The following is an 18794-nucleotide window of genomic DNA, read 5'->3' as shown; positions in this document are numbered from 1 at the left end:
AAGGGGAAATAACATGAACAACTCAATGATTGACAGGAACAATTTTTCTAGACGAGTCGATATGTCAGTTTTTATTAGTTGATAGTGAGTCCTTCAAGGTAGAGACTCTAAGACACTGTACTCATGATGCAGTGCCAGCATGGCAGCCTTGTCACACATAGGTGGCTTGCGTGGAATGTCCAATGTGCATTCCCGCCATAATGCAACAGCCAGATTTTGTACTTGTTATTTCGACTCCTACATTGAAGAATCTCAAGAAGTGGTACACTAGGAAGTTGCAAATATTTTTGTCCCCCTTCCAAAGAGTATAAGAACTCATAAATCAGATAAGTGGTTAGAAATTTATGACAATTTTAGTAGATTGTGTCTATGGGTTCCCAAACTAGTTAAGTTTTACGAGTTCCAAAGCAATTTGTGATTCCATAAGCTAGTTAGTAGAGGGGCTTGAATGAATTTTCTCTTAGGCTCTGTTCACTTCTTTTCCTTGATGCAGGGAAAACAGCCTTTTTTTTCCCTGACATGACCTTGACAAGACAGAATTTCTGTGTTCACTTCTTTTCCAGGGAAAACTATTATCAGATGTGGAATTTCTTATTTAAAGGCTAAAAATGACGTAGAAATTGACTTTTTCCCTCTTACTTGAGATTTGCTTTCCGATTAAATATATCAGAAAGAGACTTTCCAGGGAAAGCGAAGCCTTTTCCTCTTCATTCCTTTCCCTTCTGGCATGTCACATGGAAAGAAAAGGAAAACGAAATCCTTTCCTTTCCTTTCCGGGGAAAAGAAGTGAACAGAGCCTTAGAGTTTTTCATTTAAGGGGGAGACCTGTCAGGTAGAAAATTCTTTTTATATATACTAACATCATGTAATACTTGTACGTAAAGATCAAATACAATAGAACTCTCAATTGAATAGAGCATTCATTTGCTCTTTATCACCTTTATGGTATCAGAGCTATTGCCGAACGGCAAGGTCCTGGGTACCCCAATCATTTTCAAATACAAATTATGCATGGAAGCATCTCACTCCCTGACCGAAGGAACAGCACCATCCATCACATCTCAAACCATTCTGCTGGCTCCCTGAGACAACATTGATGCCGGTTCCATTATCTTCCATAAGACGGACAATCTCTACATCTTATCTTCCCGAAGCTTGTTCTTTTGTTTTATTTGAACTACCTACTCTCCAAATTGATATTGTCACTCCTTTCATCCTAATTTTTCCAGATTGTTTTCTTACAAACCTACGCTATCGCCATCCATGTACCCCAAAGTTTGATATGCACACTTTTAAACGAAAATTCCGCAGTGTCTAAATCTATAGCATGTCTCATATTTCCATTATTGATGATATTTGTCGTCACCCTTCTTAATTGCCTATTGTCACTTATCCTCCACACTTCTTTCCTATTTTTGTTATTTCTTTTATCACTTTGTTCTAGTTAAGGTACTTCATTTTGAGGTGAAAGCATGGAGTAACTCAGTTGAGGGGTCTCGATTCCTTGAGGTTGTGCCCGAGAGAGTCAAATAACATGAGGATCATTAACTAAAACTGAACGTGATGATTTGCCCATTGAAGCTTGGTCTATTGGGACCCATTTCCTTAAAGATTAGTATCTAAAACCGATCAATCCTTGAAGATCGATATCTAAATTCGGTCCGTAAAAACACATCATCGAGGCTAGAGTCCTATCAAGACTATTAAGGCTCATCTTCCAAGCGACATCATCATTATGAACAAGCATTAGTCATCTGACAATGGGGAGAAATCATCCTCTTCAACAACATCGGCAAATTAAATGATATGACATTTTCAGCAGACGGTTGCATCAAATTGGGAAAATTTTAGCTAGGGAATTTCATTGTAATCCTATTTCAATCCAAATACGTTTGAGGGGGCAGGTCGGAGTAGGTCGGATATTAGAAAGGGGTAGTTAGGTATTTAGATTAGGATTATGATGTTTAAAGTTATCCATATCACTATCTGTAAGTGATTATATAAGCACTCTTTATTGATAATAAAGATCATATAAGAATTAGTGTAACTCAATAAATCTTTATCCTCCATGCTAACTACAACTTCAAATGTTTCCTACATAGGTCGTGTGTTGGCAGAAAGGAAAATTATTCTATGGAATATCCGTGGACGCAACTGCATGTGTGAGAGGCGCTGGGAGAGAATTGACTTGGAACTTGGAAGGAGTAGAAACAGCATAAAAAATCCCTAAAAACTAGCTAGTGAAAAGAAAATCCCTCACTTCCGCCCTCTCAAGTCTCTCCATCTCCCGCCCATCTCACAATTGGCCCCACAAATATTCCATGGAATATTTTTTCATGTTTGCTAGACATGGCCATAGCCTCATTTGGTAGAGCCACTCCTTTTGGCCAATCAAGAGTGAGCAATCACGCAGTGTCATGGATGTACATGTGTGGGCCGGGTTCAATTTTGTTGAGGTTGGAGTAATCGTTGATGCTGGGTGGAGTGATAATGAGTGTTGTGATTAGATCGCAGTTTATAACAAGTGATTATCGGATTTTCTCAACAAGCGGTATCAGAGCCAGGGCATGGTAACTCTTGTGTACTCTCGTGGATGGAAAAAATTCCCTGGGGAAGATCTCAGTAACCCTGATGTACCATCGAGGATGGGAAAAATCCCTCGAGGTAGATCTCGTAGTTCCCACGTTACTTCGATGTGGAGGGGTGAGATTATCCACATTGCGTCTGTGTGTGGATGAGGAGATTGTTGGGGGGTCTCTCTTGAAAGGAAAGATCCCACATCAATAAAGTGAATGGATGTGGATGGGGACAAAACTTCGCTCCTCAACGTTTAGTAGAAAACTGCTCCGCAATTCTACATGTGCGAGTAAGATTCTTCCACGTTGAGGACTCTTTAACGCAAAAAATACTCAACTTTCATGAGGACGATAATACCCCTTGCCATATTATTTTTCATCTAAAATAGACTTTTACATAGTTTGCGCAAGTTAGTTTTGAAAAAGGTAATGATATATTCGCCCCCTTTTCTTCCTTGGGCCAGCCCACTACAATGTATCTATGACTACCCTTTTACACTACAAGAGGGTGGCCCTTGGAAGAAAAATGGGCAAATTTATGAATTCTCATTTTTCTTTTGTAAATCACAATGTGCATGTTTGGCCACCAGGAAATTTTTTTTAAGGAATGAATTCTTGTTTTTCTTTTGTAAATCACAATGGCCACGTTTGGCCACCAGGAATTTTTTTTTTAAGGAGTTTTTCTTTTTCCTAGAAACTAAGAAAGCTTTTAGAAGGAAAGTTGGAGAGGAGAAAGATTGAAGCCCGAAGAGGAATCAAGAAGGAAGGAGAAAAGAAGGCATAGAAAGAAAGTATAATAGGGCAAAGGGTATGATTGTCCTAAAAAACAGTTAATTTTTTTTTGCGCGTTAAAGGGTTTAGGGGTACTATTGTCCTCACGAAAGATAAATTTTTTTCGCCTAAAACTCTACAAGTGTGGCTGCGTTAAGGGTTAGTGGTACTATGGTCCTCATGAAAGTTGACTATTTTTTTGCATTAAAGAGTGAATCTTACTCACCCACATAAAATTGCGGAGCAGTTTCCTACTCAACGTTGAGGAGTGAAGTTTTGTTCGGCTTATAGGGACTCGGGCACCCTCCTCTTAACAGCTAGCTTTAAGGGTGAGTTCTACCCGATTCCCAACAGATTTGATGTGTAGGTCTATCCAAACCATTTATTACTTTCTTTCTTTCTCCACCAACGGTAGCTATCAAGGTATGGATGTGGACCATAAAGGAGCGGCGAGGTTCCCATCATCACCGTACAAAGGTGATCTAATCAGACAATCCAAACCATTCACATGGTGTTTCCTATTGCATGATAGTGATAGAGATACTTTAAATGAGCTATTAAAATAAATGTCTCCAATACAACCTTGGAGACATTATAGTTCTTGATCCATACAAAATTGTGGTTGGGCTGCATTTGTTTAGCATGAAAGAAACGGGTGGCAAGAAGGGTTAGTTGTGACTTGTGATTAAAGTTTAGATTGAAGGCGACTCATTTCCAACTAAAAGGGGTCTTCAATTAATACACACAAGAAAATCAGATGAGAACATTATTCATGTGGAGGATACGTGATTTTATCAATGATTACATTTTTATGAGATAGGAATAAAGCTAAAGTTTAAAATTGTAAGATATTTAATTATTATTTTCTTTTTTTTAAATGATCCGATTTCAAAGAAAAAATGATGAGCTCTCGACCGATGAGGTTGAGAGAACACAAGTACAATAAGCAACAAGAACAAAAAGAGTTGAAATATGAACATGACGCAAGCATAGTCGTGCAAAATTTACTTTTCTAAAATATTTAATAGCTATTGGTCCACCCCAGACATGAAATCAATTTTCAATTACTCCTGTTTGAAAACTAGTGAGTGTTGCCGTATAGATGATTGGGTAATACCAAATCTTACCCACTTGTGTATGATAGTTATTGCTTATGTGTTATGTAACTGGGTGGGTTAGGAGGGTAGTGATCTAAAGCTACCTTATGCTTGTATTTAAGTTTTGTAATTGGAAAAATTATTAAAAAAATACAAAGTTTATGCTAGATTGTGAATGAAGGGTATACATTTCAAATTCACGAAAAACGGGCTGCCATGTACGAAAATATGCCTTTTAGGATAAGTATACCCCCTTGCTTTTTCCCACCATCTTTTAGGCTCTAATCCCTATGCTATTTCACCTACCCATTTCATATTTTTCTTTCTTCTTCCCCAATCCTTCCAACGTGAAAAACAGTCATTGCCATACTTTGCAAGCTTCATTCCCATCGAATTTTAGAAAAAAAACACCATTACTTGTCACAAATTTCTACTTGGGTGATAAACATAGCTCCAAGTGTGTCCATTCTCCTCTACTTGAATAGGTTTTACATCTTGTTTTCATGTTATTTGTGCTTTGGTTTATTTTCATAGTCTTTACCAGCCTCTTTGTTTGGTTAACATGTTCATCTCTCTCTCTCTCTCTCTCTCTCTCTCTCTCTCTCTCTGTGTGTGTGTGTGTGTGTGTGTGTATGTGTATAGAGCGAAGCTTGAATGGACATCGTATGTATACTTGGACTCTTGAAACCATTACTTAGGCCTCGGAACCACAATATAGTTGTTTCGATGATGTTAAATAGTGGTTCCAAGACTGTAAATTATGGTTCCAAAGTGGTTGGTACATTGTAATACTATTTTAGTGGTTGTCAAAGTGATCATGACTGTATCATTGGTGCTTTAAACATCTTGGAACCATTACGTAGGCCTCGAAACCATAATTTAGTGGTTCCGAGAGGTTACGTAGTGGTTCCAAGAGTGTAAATTATGGTTCCAAGAGTCCAAGTAGTGGTTGGTACATTGTAATAGTATTTTAGTGGTTGTAAAAGTCATCATGATTATATCATTGGTATTTTAAACATATTGGAACCTTTATGTAGGCCTCGGAACCACAATTTAGTGGTTCCGAGAGGTTACATAGTGGTTCGAAGAGTGTAAATTATTGTTCCAAGAGTCCAAGTAGTGGTTGGGACATTATAATAGTATTTTAGTGGTTGTAAAAGTGATCATGACTATATAATTGGTGTTTTAAACATATGGGAACCATTACATAGGCCTCGGAACCACAGTTTAGTAGTTCCGAGAGCTTACGTAGTGGTTCCAAGAGTGTAAATTATTGTTCCAAGAGTCCAAGTAGTGGTTGGTATATTTTAATACTATTTTATTGGTTGTAAAAGTGATCATGACTGTTTAAACATATTGGAACCATTATGTAGGCCTCGGAACCACAATTTAGTGGTTCCGAGAGGTTACATAGTGGTTTCAAGAATCCAAGTAGTAGTTGGTACATTGTAATAGTATTTTAGTGGTTGTAAAAGTGATCATGAGTGTATATTGGTGTTTTAAACATATTGGAACCATTATGTAGGCAACAGAACCATAATTTAGTAGTTCCGAGAGGTTACATAATGGTCCCAAGACTGTAAATTATGGTTCCAAAGTGGTTGTTACATTGTAATACTATTTTATTGGTTGTCAAAGTGGTCATGACTGTATCATTGGCGTTTTAAACATCTTGGAACCATTACGTAGGCCTCGGAACCACAATTTAGTGGTTCCAAGAGGTTACATAGTGGTTCCAAGAGTGCAAATTATGGTTTCAAGAGTGAATGTGGTTCCTACATTGTAATAGTGATCATGAGTGTATCATTGCTGTCTTAAACATCTTGGAACCATTATGTATGCCTTGGAACCATAATTTACTGGTTCTAAGGGGTTAAATAGTGGTTCCATGAATGTAAAGTATGGTTTCAAGAGTGCAAGTAGTGGTGCCTACATTATAATAGTATTGTATTGGTTGTAAGATTGATCATGAGTGTATCATTGGTGTTTTAAACATCATGGAACCATTACATAGGCCTCGGAACCACAATTTAGTGGTTCCGAGAGGTTACATAGTGGTTCCAAGAGTGTATATATGGTTCCAAGAGTGAATGTAGTATTGTAATAGTGATCATCATGTATCATTGCTGTCTTAAACATCTTGAAACCATTATGTATGCCTCAGAACCATAATTTACTGGTTCTGAGGGGTTAAATAGTGGTTCCATGAGTGTAAAGTATGGTTTCAAGAGTGCTAGTGGTTCCTACATTGTAATAGTATTGTATTGGTTGTAAAATTGATCATGAGTGTATCATTGGTGTTTTAAACATCTTGGAACTATTACGTAGGCCTCGGAACCACAATTTAGTAGTTCCGAGTGGTTCAATAGTGGTTCTAACATTCTAAAGTTGTTGTAACATTGTAAATGGTGGGCCCATCTTTGAACAACGTAGGCCCCGCCCATACCACACCATAGGATAATCCAAACCGTCCATTTGATGGGCCATAAACGTAAATAGGTTGCGTCCTCTATAGATTGTAGGGTTGTGATCATCCAATGGAAATTATCTTTGGGGCACAACCTATTTACATTGTGACCCATCAAATGAATGGTTTGGATCATCCTGTGGAGTTGGTCGTACAGTAACATTAAGGCATGTCCACAACATAGGATGATCCAAGCCGTCCATGGTTTGGATAATCCTATAGAGTTGGTCGTACAGTAACATGAAGGCCCAATCGTAGGCCACTGATATTTTTCAAATTGAAGCATATCGTCCACAACATAGGATGATCCAAGCCGTCCATGGTTTGGATCATCCTATGGTGTGGTTCGTACAGTAACATTAAGCCCAATTTAGGCCCTACCCATATTTTTGAAAATGAAGTGTATCGTCCAGACTGAAGGATGATCCGAGCCGTCCATTTGATGGGGCCATATCGTAAATGGCTTGTGCCCCAAAAATCATTTGCATAGGATGATCACAACGCTTCAATCTATAGAGGTTTCCATAATAAGCAATTTCTCTTTATATCTGAGGGCTAGGATCATCATATGGAAATGGTTTTTCGGGACACAACGTATTTACGGTGTGGCCTATCAAATGGACTGCTTGGATCATCCTATGGCCTGGACGGTACACTGTCATAGTGGGGGGTTGGATTTGGGCACCAAGGAGGAGAATTATGGGGGCCCATCAACTGTTCCTGTTGTGGAGAGAGAGAGAGAGAGAGAGAGAGAGAGAGAGAGAGAGAGAGAGTCAAAGGTGGGAAACGTGCATGATTCAAGGGGGGTGGGGACACACTACATCATCAACAGAGGGGGGAAGTAAAAGAAGGGTTTGAAGAGGGATAAGTGGAAAGGGGAAAAGTGACAGCTTATTTTAATAATATAAAAGGGTAGTTTCGTCTATATCATTCTCTGACCGTACATGGCCGCCTTTTTTTCATAAATTTGAAATGTCTACCTTGATTTACAATTTCACTAAAACTTTGTATTGTTTTAATAGGAGAAAATAATTTTACAACAAAGAAGACTTTGTTTTTAGGAGAGTCATGGTTCCTCTTGAATTTCACAATTAGGAGGTCCGATTGCCTCAAATCCTCGTCTTAGTCTATCTTGTTTCAGTTGTTTGACCAATTAGGCATGTAACATGTGTATTTATCATTTCCCTAAATTTTGTAAGAAATACAGGTGTTATACAACATGGATAGGATTCTTGCACGAGACCTGGGTCGTGAAGGTATCTGTGTATGCTGAATGAAATGAATAAGACAAAATCTGAGCCTGTGTGGCTGCTCTCACATACAACAGCGCAGGCGAGAAATGCCTTCTGCGATGGTCCTAGCAATTCCCTTATTTTATTCAAGGATTAGATGGGCGGAAAGGGAGTAACGAGAGAATCAATTTTGAGTGGAAATAGAAGGTGAAAAGCGGGAAATCAGATTTGCTGATCGAGTAGCCAAGAGGGGATTTTCGGGATCTTTTCTCTTCTCTCATTCTAAGCAACGCAACTAAAAAAGCAGAAAAATCCCTTAAGGAAAAACTAATTTTTGAGAAGATGAGTTCATCCAATAGGGGTTTCACGATACAGTTCAGATACCAGATTGCCTGTTAAATCTCTCTTCAGATTCAAACGATACAGTTCAGATACCAGATTGCCTGTTAAATCTCTCTTCAGATTCAAAGTCGTCTGTACGTGGTGGTGTGGATTTCTTTGTGATAACTACTTCATTCAACTCTACAATGAAATAACATCCAACCATTCTATATGGTATTACTATACTCTGCAAAATCTCTATATAATAACTCTGACTTTGCCTGTGGATCAATTTAGTGGTATTTCCAACTTCTCATTGGATTTCTTGAACCATCATGTGAAGGTCAGAGCTTCTTGTAATGGGTTGCGGTGTTGCTCTAACATGCCCAAAAAAGCAAACAAAAAGGGGGGTGGGGTGGGGTTTGGGGGGGTGGGGTGGGGTTTGTTATAGGTAGTCTTAGGATATGGTAAGTGTCTATTACGGGATTGCTATTTTAGGATTGTCTTTGAGATATTTCTTGCATTTATTTATGTTGCTTTAGATAGAAGATGAAGAATAATTGTTAGGAAAGTATTTAGGGTTGCTATTCTTAGGTTTGGATCTTTATATTATGTAATGGCATGAGGAAAGAAAGAGAGATTGAATAAAGTTTATTTTTGGGACATCTCTTGTGAAGAGAGCATTGGCTCTTTCACGTGGGTGAAGGTGCTTGAGCTTTCCTCCGAACCGTGGCATGGGTTTTCAAACCCCCACGAGATTATTTTAGTCGCTTCTTGTGTTGATCTCATCTTGGTGTTGCCGCTCTCACACTCCCTTCGTCATTATGTGTGGTGTGGTGGGTGGGTGTGTGTGTGTGTGGGGGGGGCGGGGGCGCGGGAGGGAGTCTCCTTATTATGTTTGTAATCCAGTGACTAGAGAGCTCAAATTGCTTCCTAAAACTAGAGAATTGTGGCCCATGACTCTAGTCAGTGATGAAACTACCCTTGTTGGGTTGGTTTTTCATCCATCCACTCAGAAATACCGTGTTATTTTGGTGGATTTTTATCCGTCGAGTCGAGACAATTGATTGATATGCCTGGTTTTTTATTCAGAGACCAATGTCTGGACAAGGTTTGATACATCTTGGGATGAAGAAGTGATGACTTATATGAGCAGTAAGCAAGTCGTTTTTGCTTGTGATTCGCTCCATTGGTTATCGGTCAGGCGGTATTCGCATATACTTGTGCTTGATTTGAGTAATAAAGTTTGGAGAGAGATTCAGCTGCCTGGTGAAATTTTAATGAAGTTTGGAAAAATAAAAATCACAGCAGGTTTATGTTCTGGAGTTAGAAAGGTGTGTGTTCAGATTTCAAAGGTTTGGATGGATATATGGGTGTTGAAGGATTATGTGAGAGAGGAATGGGTTTTGGCAGATAGTGAGTCTTTGCTGTAGGGAATTCATACAAAGTGCTGTCCCAATAAGCCAAACTGAGGATTTTGTTTTTCTAGTCGGCAAAAGACAGATATGGGTATATGCTCGCAAGAATAAACTGTGGAAGGTGGTATATTCTGTGAAAAGTGCTGGTTCGGACCCACTATGGCCTCAGCACATGCTTTCAGAAGCACTCTATTTTCTTGTCATCAAATTTCAGAGTATTCTTAGAGAAATTCCATGCTTTTAAATGCATTGTGGGTGCTTATTCTGTGCATTCCTGGGTTAATGTAAACATGTACCTTATGTTAGAAGCAATTTTCTTTATTTAGATGGAAAAATGACCGATGGGGGACATACTTTCTATTGAATTTTCAACGGATCCCATCAATTTAAAAGGTTACCAACAAGGGACGATTTACATTTTCTGACAGATAAAATTACCAAAATGCCCTTTTGCAAAAGTAACATGTTATACACGCCCACACGAACTAGTTTCGTGGCATTGGATGCATTGAAATGATATATACAATGTATATAGTGTATATGCACTATGGGATACATTGGGAATACCAAAATGGTTGTTGGAGCATGTTAGGGTCCACCATTTTGCACTGGGGCCACTATTTACACCTACTGTTTTGATGTGTGGGGCGCCACTATTTTCATCGTTCCCGCCCCTTTTCTCTTCCCATTTCACCTTTTTTCCTTTCCTTTTCACCTTCGTCCCTCCGGGATTACGACTTTCGCCGGCGTGTGCTACCTCCAGAGAAGTTTTCCTGTCGAAAGGTTATCGTCCTCCTCACGGTAACTCTATTATTTGAGCTTTTTTTTAGTTTTTTAAGGTTTTGCTCTCTTTTTTTAATAAATTTTTAAGCATATCTTTCATCTGGTAATGAGAATCTGTTTTTTCATAATATTTATGGTGTGTCTGGTGTATGTGGGAGGAAGAAGAAGATAACGAATAGGGTTTCCGGATGTTTTCGATATAACCCGTTCGGAGTGACTTGATAACCCCACTTGAAAACCCCCTTTAGAGACTACATAACCCCTGCTTTGGAGTTGATAAACCCTTGAGAACCCCTCTTTGTGAACTGATGACCCCCATTTAGCTGCCTGATAACCCCCTTTAGAGACGTCTGCTTCTAACCCCCTTCAGAGAATTGATAACCCTCTTTAGAGACGTGATAACCCCCTTATAGAGGCTTCAAACTCCCCTAAAGAGTTGATAACCTCCATTTAGCTACTTGATAAGCCCTTCTTGGACTTGAGAACCCCTCTTTAGAGACTTGGAAAAACCCCCTTTAGAGAGTTGATAACTCTATTTTTTTACTTGTTAATGTCTGCCTATAACCCCCATTCAGAGAATTGATAACCCCCTGATAGAAGCTCCCCCCCTCCCTAGAGAGTTGATAACCCCCTTGTAGAGGCTTAAAAAAAAGCCTTTTTATGTTAATTCCATATTCTAGTAGGTTTCCTTAATTCTCTTTTCCTACTCTGCTGATTTATGTTTCATATACTACTTTCTTCAATTTCTATATAATGTAGATGCCGTATGGCTATTCAGAAAAGGAATAATCAAATTTAGTGCAGTTAGCATATTGGAGGCTGAGTTTCCTCGAATTAACTCATTGGAGGCCTGAATTTCCTCGAATTAATTCATTCTTTCCCTTTTCTCTATCATCTTCTTCCCTATTTTCTTTTCTGATAGAATGGTATTCAATCAAGTTGGTATCAAAGCGGTTTCTTGTTGGATGCCTCTTACATGCCTTCAAAAGAAAGAGGGATCAAAAGGCTTATTCCATGACTCCGGGAAGTAAGAATGGATCATCTCCAGAAGAACAATCCTCGGAAGCGAGGTTGGATGCGAGGTATGAGAAGTTCGAATCGTGACTTGAATCAAGAACCCGAACCCTCAAAGAAAAATTTGCAAAGGATGTTTAGAGAATTTCTTTCTAAAAATCCCAATCCTCCTCAGGTGATGACACCGTCACCTGGTGCGAAGTTAGAAGAACCTCTAAGTGAAGAGTTCAGCGAGAGCACCGTCGAGAAGACTTGCACAATAAAAAAGAAAAGGCAAAACAAAAAAAAGAGAGGAAAGAAGAAAAGAGAAACAAATCAGATCGAAGAAAAAGTAAAAGGCCACAAAAGAAAGGGTTAATGGTTCCGAAAAATTTGTCATGCCTCTCAACCTTTCCAATGCTATAGAGAAGACCCTCACTTGAAACCATCCGTGAATCAATCTAAAAAAATACATCAAAGAAGCTTTGATGAACAGCATGATAGGATAAGTTTGCAATTGGAGTAGCCTCAACTCGCAAAATGGTGACTAATTATAAGACAAAGAAAAGGCCAGAAGGAGGGAGAAAGAAAAAAGAAGAGCAGAGAGAAGAGATTTGAAAAGTTTTGCACAAGATCAATCTCCAACCTTGGGGACAAGGTTGAATTTTAGGGTGGGGGAATGTTAGAAATAAATTTTCTTATTTAGATACTTTCCTTATTTATGTTATTGCCATCTTATATTAGGTTTCATTATTTTCTTTTTCTATTCTGCTCATTTCTATTTCCTTATTTTGCTTCCACTAATTTCAATATAATGCAGATGCCATGTGGATATTGAGCAAGGAATAATCAAATTTAGTGCGGTTAGCATATTGGAGGCTGAGTTTCCTCAAATTAACTCATTGGAGGCCTGAGTTTCATCGAATTAACTCATTCTTTCCCTTTTCTCTATCATCTTGTTCCTTATTTTCTTCTGTACCATTCAAAAAATGTTAATGGCCACTTATTATAAATTGTATTATTCTGCTGAATTTCTTTATTTTCCTATGTGTTTATGATTGCACATTTATGGATTTGGATGTTGGGTTGTTTATGGTCTTGCCTTTGCTTTAGATAGTGATGAATGAATATTTATGAGTCCTAATTGGATCCCATTCTCCAAATCTCGAAATTCAATTGAAGCATAAGGAGTGAACTCAGAAAAGTCCCATGAATTGGGTGAATCCAGAAAGGAGTGAGCAATCATAAGGGCTCATAGACTCATCTCATATACTACGTATTATATTGGTGATGGTGATGAGCTTGGCATGGTGTAAACGTAAGGGACAATTATCCTTGGAAAATGATATATCCTCCCCTTGTGGCACAAGGTAATGCGCTTACTGCTAACTCCCCCTTCATTGTTCCATCGCCTTCCAGTCCCTTGACCCCGTTCACCATTACAGGGGATCCTGAGAAGCAGTTTTCTGGTAATTCATCAATCTTAAATACTAGAAGCATTGGACATCAACAATCAGCTCTTGCACCAGCCCAATCTCAATCTTTTGCTATTGGTACACCTGAGATCTCTGCCTCCCCCTTGCGCCCAGAGTTTACTGCTGTAGATGGACACCAGAGTACTGCACCCACAGTGTTTTCTGGCAAATGTAGTGAAATGGAACGGCCTTTAGACCGCTTAATTAAAGTGGTTAGTCAAAATGTTTTTTTAATTGGCTTTGTATGAGAGTGATTAGGCAAATGTAGTCGATGTTTTTCATTAAAGTGGTTAGGCAAATGTAGTCGATGTTTTTCATTGCTTCTTTTTTAGCTGATTTTGTAGTAAGTTGTTTTTCTTTTCTGTTTGACAATGCTCCAGTAATTGTTGTTACACTTATTCGTGTTGCTTTCTGAAAACTAGTATAATTTGAAACTTTGAATGATTGAGTTTGAAATTAGTAATGGGAGGTAAATTCAAATGCGGTTGTAATTGGTTACTAGTTTAATCAGTCCAAATGGATGAGTGGGGATATCAGCCTCCAGATGGTCAATACAAATTTTAACAGATTTCTAAACACGATGTGCACTAGGTGTCCTAAGTCCACTAGAAGGGAACTGGGAAGTAGCTTAGCAAACTAAATATAAAATGAATAGAACTGCTGGGAATTATTTCTAGTGGCCTTACTATTTTAGGTAAGGCAATTTAAAAGTGACTATTCTAAACAAGCAGCAATTTAAAATCTGATAATAACATGAATCTGAAATCCATATGAAATTTAGTGAAAACAGTGCAGAACAGTTTCACAAGTACCTTCACCTTCATCCATCCTTCATTTTCACTAGTGAATCTGAAATCCAGTTGATGTTTCACAAGTGACACACAAATTGTCAGAGTACCTGATACCCAAATGTCAAATAATGGATACTCCCATCCATCCTTCACCTTCATCGACGAACTTCATTTTCACAAGTACCTTCTGATAATAGATGTAAACCCTGATGTTGTAAATAACTATATCATGCTTGGTCAAACCATAGAACAACTTTAAAGATTGATATCTTGCTGCAGCAATATTCAACGTTAGGTATGGAAACTCTGACTACTCCCCGTGTTGGATTGTCCCTCAATCATGACAAGAAAAGGTTCTTCACTCTCTGTCATTTTCCTGGTACTCTTGATGTCCTCTCATATATAGCACATGTGTGCATGTCTCAGACTCGTGAACATACGTTTTTCCATTGTAGCGCCAAGCATTGGTCAACCTTTGACTCATTCATTCATGACGGTGCTAGAACATGATTCTTCGTAGATTTTGTTGAGGATAACTCTCTTGCATTTTTCTGTGATTGTTATTCTGAATATATATTTAAGTAATCTATTGTTGAATGATGTAAGTTGTAATGGACTTAATGAGGGTGCCTTGGCACCTCATATTTATCAGCATTTGTAAGGTGTGGTTTGAACTAACTAAAGATGCTGAATTACCATACCATATGTATTAAAGAAAATTTATTTCTTTTGAATCTTTGTGATCTGTCGTTATGTATTCTAGATTTACTCATTCATAATTCTTTTTAATGTAATTAACCAAACCAGTGTTTCAATTTTGGATGTTAGAAGTTAATTTTAGTACACACTATACAATATATTTCTGTACATTAAAGGATTCATATGAACACTAACAATGATTCAGCCTTTTCAGGTAAAGACAATGTCACCTAAGACATTTAGTTCATCTGTCAGTGATATTGGTGCTATCGTGAGTATGATCGACATGATAGAAGGATCTGCACCTGGTAATGGATCTAGAGCTGCTGTTGGTAAAGATTTGGTGGCTGTGGCAAAGTGTCGTTTGCAAGCAAGGAACTTCATATCACAAGATGGAAGTGCTGCAACAAAGAAAATTAGGTGGCACACAAGTGCCATTCTTTTGAATGCTCTTTCATCATCTGGTAGTGAGAATGACAGCTTTAAGCAATTAAATAGTCTCGAAACCTCTGATTCAGAGTTAATTGCAACGTCTAGGATCAAGAGGCAAATAGTCGAGGTATGAAATTTTTTGATAGTCTGTTACGTTTCTTCTTTATGAGAGATCTGCCTTGCTAGATTGTCCATGTGGTTACAACATTTGTGCTACAAAATTCTCTCCAGGCAAAAGCCATTTTAAGAAGTTCCAAGTGCCTAATAGCCTTAAGATTGATCGTTGGTTGAATCCTACCTTAGGACCATAAGGATAACCATCATATAAAAGAAATAACTTCCAGCCCAAGGGCGGAGAAGTTAATTGCCTCACCAACAGTTTCCTCATATATATATATATATATATATATATATATATATATATATATATATATATATAACAAACCATAAAAGATTCAAGTTTTTAATATATTTTGTCATGCGGACATGCTCGTCAACTATGTATTAGCATCGCCAAATGCTAACAGTTCTTTTGTACCACGTGTGCACTGCAGGCTTTGCTGTGTTTCAGACCATGGCATAATTATATGGGATATAATGATAACTCGATAATTGATTAATTGTGGAAATCATTACTTTGTGTCTTAGAACAAGAAGTTTAAGTGCATCCGATGTTGTTGGCTTTTAAACCGAAAGGCGGGGAGAAAATCATAGACCCATTTTCTTTTGTCTCTCATGATACTTATCTCTTTCATGTATATTATGGGAAAATATTGGTTGTGCCCCAACAATTGCTGCTCCGTCTACACGACTGATGGTATTTCTGTCTCTTGTTGCAGGCTAACCATGCACTTCTGGATGAGATCGGGGAAATAAACCAGCGGCTAATCAATACAGTGGTGGAGATCAGTGAAGATGCTATTGATTCAATGGCCACTAAAGGTGAAGGGGCTGTTGTCAAGTGTTCCTTGAGTGCTGTGGCCGTCAGTCCAAACTTTAAGTCACACTATGCTTCAGTGCAAATGGTAAGCTCAGTTAGTACATTCATGACACTTAAATGTGTGCCCACATGGTGTTGATTCTGTATCTTGGTTTGTTCAGTCCCCAATCTCACCCTTACGGTTACTCATTCCTGAAAACTATCCAAATTGCTCTCCTATTCTCTTAGACAAGTTGGCAGTTCAATCTAGGTGAGAGTGCCATTCCAGCTTTTGTATTTCCCCATATAAATTACTTTCTCTTCCTGACATGAATTTTGATCATATAAAATGACAGTACGGAGTTTGATGATCTTGCGATAAAGGCAAAGTCAAGGTTCTGCATATCCCTTCGGAAGCTTTCGCTGCCCATGTCTTTGGGTGAGATGGCAAGGACCTGGGACGTCTGTGTCCGCAAGGTCATTGCTGAATATGCTCAAAGGAATGGAGGAGGCAGCTTCAGCTGAAGATATGGTACTTGGGAAAGCTGTATTGGCGCCTGAGTATGCCATTGCCGATATGGTACACCTTATTAGCTTTAACTGCCCATCTCTGTTGATTTTTTAAAAACCAACAATAGTGATTTGGATGTGGCTATGTCGAGTTTAGTTGTGGATTGAACCACACACAGGGGTGTTCATAATTTGTACAGGCAAAGATAGAGAACCATTTGATTCATTGGGTTCAAACAGGGCCCTGTCCACAGAAGCTAATGAGCTATTGTAATTACGACATGTGGTGCATTTATTTGTCTGTATAGTTTTGCATCAGGCTTCTCTTTCTTTATTTGTCTACATTAGGTTATGTGGGATTTAATATTGTGCGGGTTTGTATTTCCTTGGGTGTACATGGACATCAAATAGTAAAGTGGGGCCCACATGTTTGGGATGATCTAAACCCTTCATTTCTTGGATCTCTCTGCAGATGTGCCGTGCCAAAAATCATCTTTGTCGCATGATCCTAGCCAATTAGTGAATTTGGTGTTAAATGGACAGCTTGGAAATTTAAAAAAACTGGCTGTATAGAAGAACTTACATAAATTGGAGTGTTAGAATACTCTTACGGAGAAGATTTTTGGGGCACGGCCTATCTACCATCAGGGACCAACAAATGAATGGTTCAGATCAAACTAATTTTAGCTTTTAGTTATTGGGAATGTACAAACTTTTCTAAACCCAATAGGTGGGAGTGATGGAACTGGCTTGTCATGAAATGATCTTGTACTGTCATAGCTGCCACCAATTTGATGACCCCAACCGTCCTATTAGAATTGTTTTACTTGTTCAATGTGGGCCACGTGCCAACTTTTATTTTAAAAGACTATCAGTTTTCAAAGATCATGTTTGGGTGGTTCATCGTGGGGCCCGCATGATGTGTAGGGAGTATTTGGATCCAGGGAAAACAAAATTTTGGGGAAAAAAAATCCAGGGTCTAGTGAGTTTCCAATTTTTCCTAGAAAACACAGAAACCTTTCAATTTGGGGAAAAAATCAAGGAAAATAAGTTTGCCAAATACTGACAATTTCATTTTCCAGTGAAAAAATTTTCTTGATAAAAGCGTTTAGTACATCCAAATAGCCCTTTAGATTCACAAATGAAAAAGTGTCACATATTATCATCTCCTACTCTTGTGAAAGTTCAGTGCACATATAACCCCAAGAAACGAAAAAAAGAAGGTGTTGGCCTTATGGTGAATCCAAAGAAGCCTCAACTTCTGAAGATCAACCTTTTCGAAGATTAAATATGTGGAGAAATTGTATGATGAAAGGGCGTATGAACTGATGAACACAAAGGTGGTTAGGTAAAGGTGCCACCCTCGATATTTGATCCAACAACAGCTCCTCAAAAAGTGAGCTGCTGTTGGATCAAATATGAAGGATGGGATGATTGACCTTTCATCATATAATATCTCAAAAATGTGTTTGTGTGTGTGTGAGAGAGAGAGTCAACTACTAAAGATGGATATACAGACCTTTTTGAAGATTAAATATGGGAATGAATGATGGGGAAAAGAGCAATTGTCCCCATTCATTTGAAACCATAGTCTCCTCACCTAAAATTTGGACCCCATGACTATTCTTAAGGCTCCATGTTTTAGCCAATTAGAGCGACCAACTTCCTAGCTTGCACTCTAAAGCTAATAAAAAACAAAGCTTCATGGATGATCTCTCTACTATCATAGAAACACCTCAAAAGAGGCTTCATATATTTTTGAGAAGTTAGAAACCAATAGCCCATTTGGTGAACCCAAGATTAAGATTGATTCACCAGCTAGGACTACAATCGAGTTGACTCAGATGATTTTTTTTAGACATTACTTGCCACTTAATTATGAGTGTTGACTTCTTATTCTTCTTCTAGGTAATTTGGGCTGTAAGCCACATGGTAATCTAATTTTACAAAGCTATTGTTCCACTCATGACACCCAAGTCATAGAATGACGAGTAGTAATCGAATCAGACTCACACATCTTTATCTCAAGAACATTGCTTTACTCGTGTGAATTGAGTGATTCAACTCACTGAGTGTCCTCAACCCCATGTCTTCCTTGCCTGTCTCTTATTATACATACCTCGAGGTAAGACAAGGATTTTCCATTACAACACAAACGCATGTCATTTTTATTGAATACATCACTGTATAGATGATATCCGCACTCCTTTTTTTATACGGCATTACTTTCTCATTTGAGTTTTACACACTTCTGAGTGGCTATTGATAGATTTTTGGGAATTGGAACATGTTGTAAACTTGTAATAGCTA

The 18794-nt window shown here is 38.3% G+C and overlaps 1 protein-coding gene across 6 annotated transcripts; it reads left to right on the top strand.

Annotated features, from left to right (window-relative positions):
• Nucleotides 1-8259: 8259 nt before the first annotated feature.
• LOC143881319 (mediator of RNA polymerase II transcription subunit 15a-like) lies at nucleotides 8260-16814 on the top strand. 6 transcript variants are annotated; one of them, XM_077384327.1, is made up of 7 exons: nucleotides 8260-8698; nucleotides 12772-13028; nucleotides 13104-13345; nucleotides 14829-15182; nucleotides 15895-16080; nucleotides 16157-16245; nucleotides 16331-16814. In XM_077384327.1, exons 2-7 carry the CDS (start codon nucleotides 13001-13003, stop codon nucleotides 16497-16499), a joined length of 1068 nt encoding a protein of 355 aa, XP_077240442.1. In that variant the 5' UTR covers nucleotides 8260-8698; nucleotides 12772-13000; the 3' UTR covers nucleotides 16500-16814. The 6 variants fall into 6 exon arrangements, with proteins under 6 accessions (XP_077240442.1, XP_077240439.1, XP_077240440.1 ...); XM_077384324.1 differs by having other exon boundaries at nucleotides 8260-8619; nucleotides 12772-13345; XM_077384325.1 differs by having other exon boundaries at nucleotides 12841-13345.
• The last annotated feature ends 1980 nt before the right edge of the window (nucleotides 16815-18794 follow it).

This window comes from Tasmannia lanceolata, unplaced genomic scaffold (assembly GCF_043159265.1).
Source record: "Tasmannia lanceolata isolate RefF3 unplaced genomic scaffold, GAP_Taslan_0.1 ptg000007l, whole genome shotgun sequence".
In the NCBI taxonomy this organism is placed as follows: Eukaryota; Viridiplantae; Streptophyta; class Magnoliopsida; order Canellales; family Winteraceae; genus Tasmannia; species Tasmannia lanceolata.
Note: the sequence above shows the minus strand (reverse complement) of the source record. Positions and strands in the feature narration are given on the sequence as shown.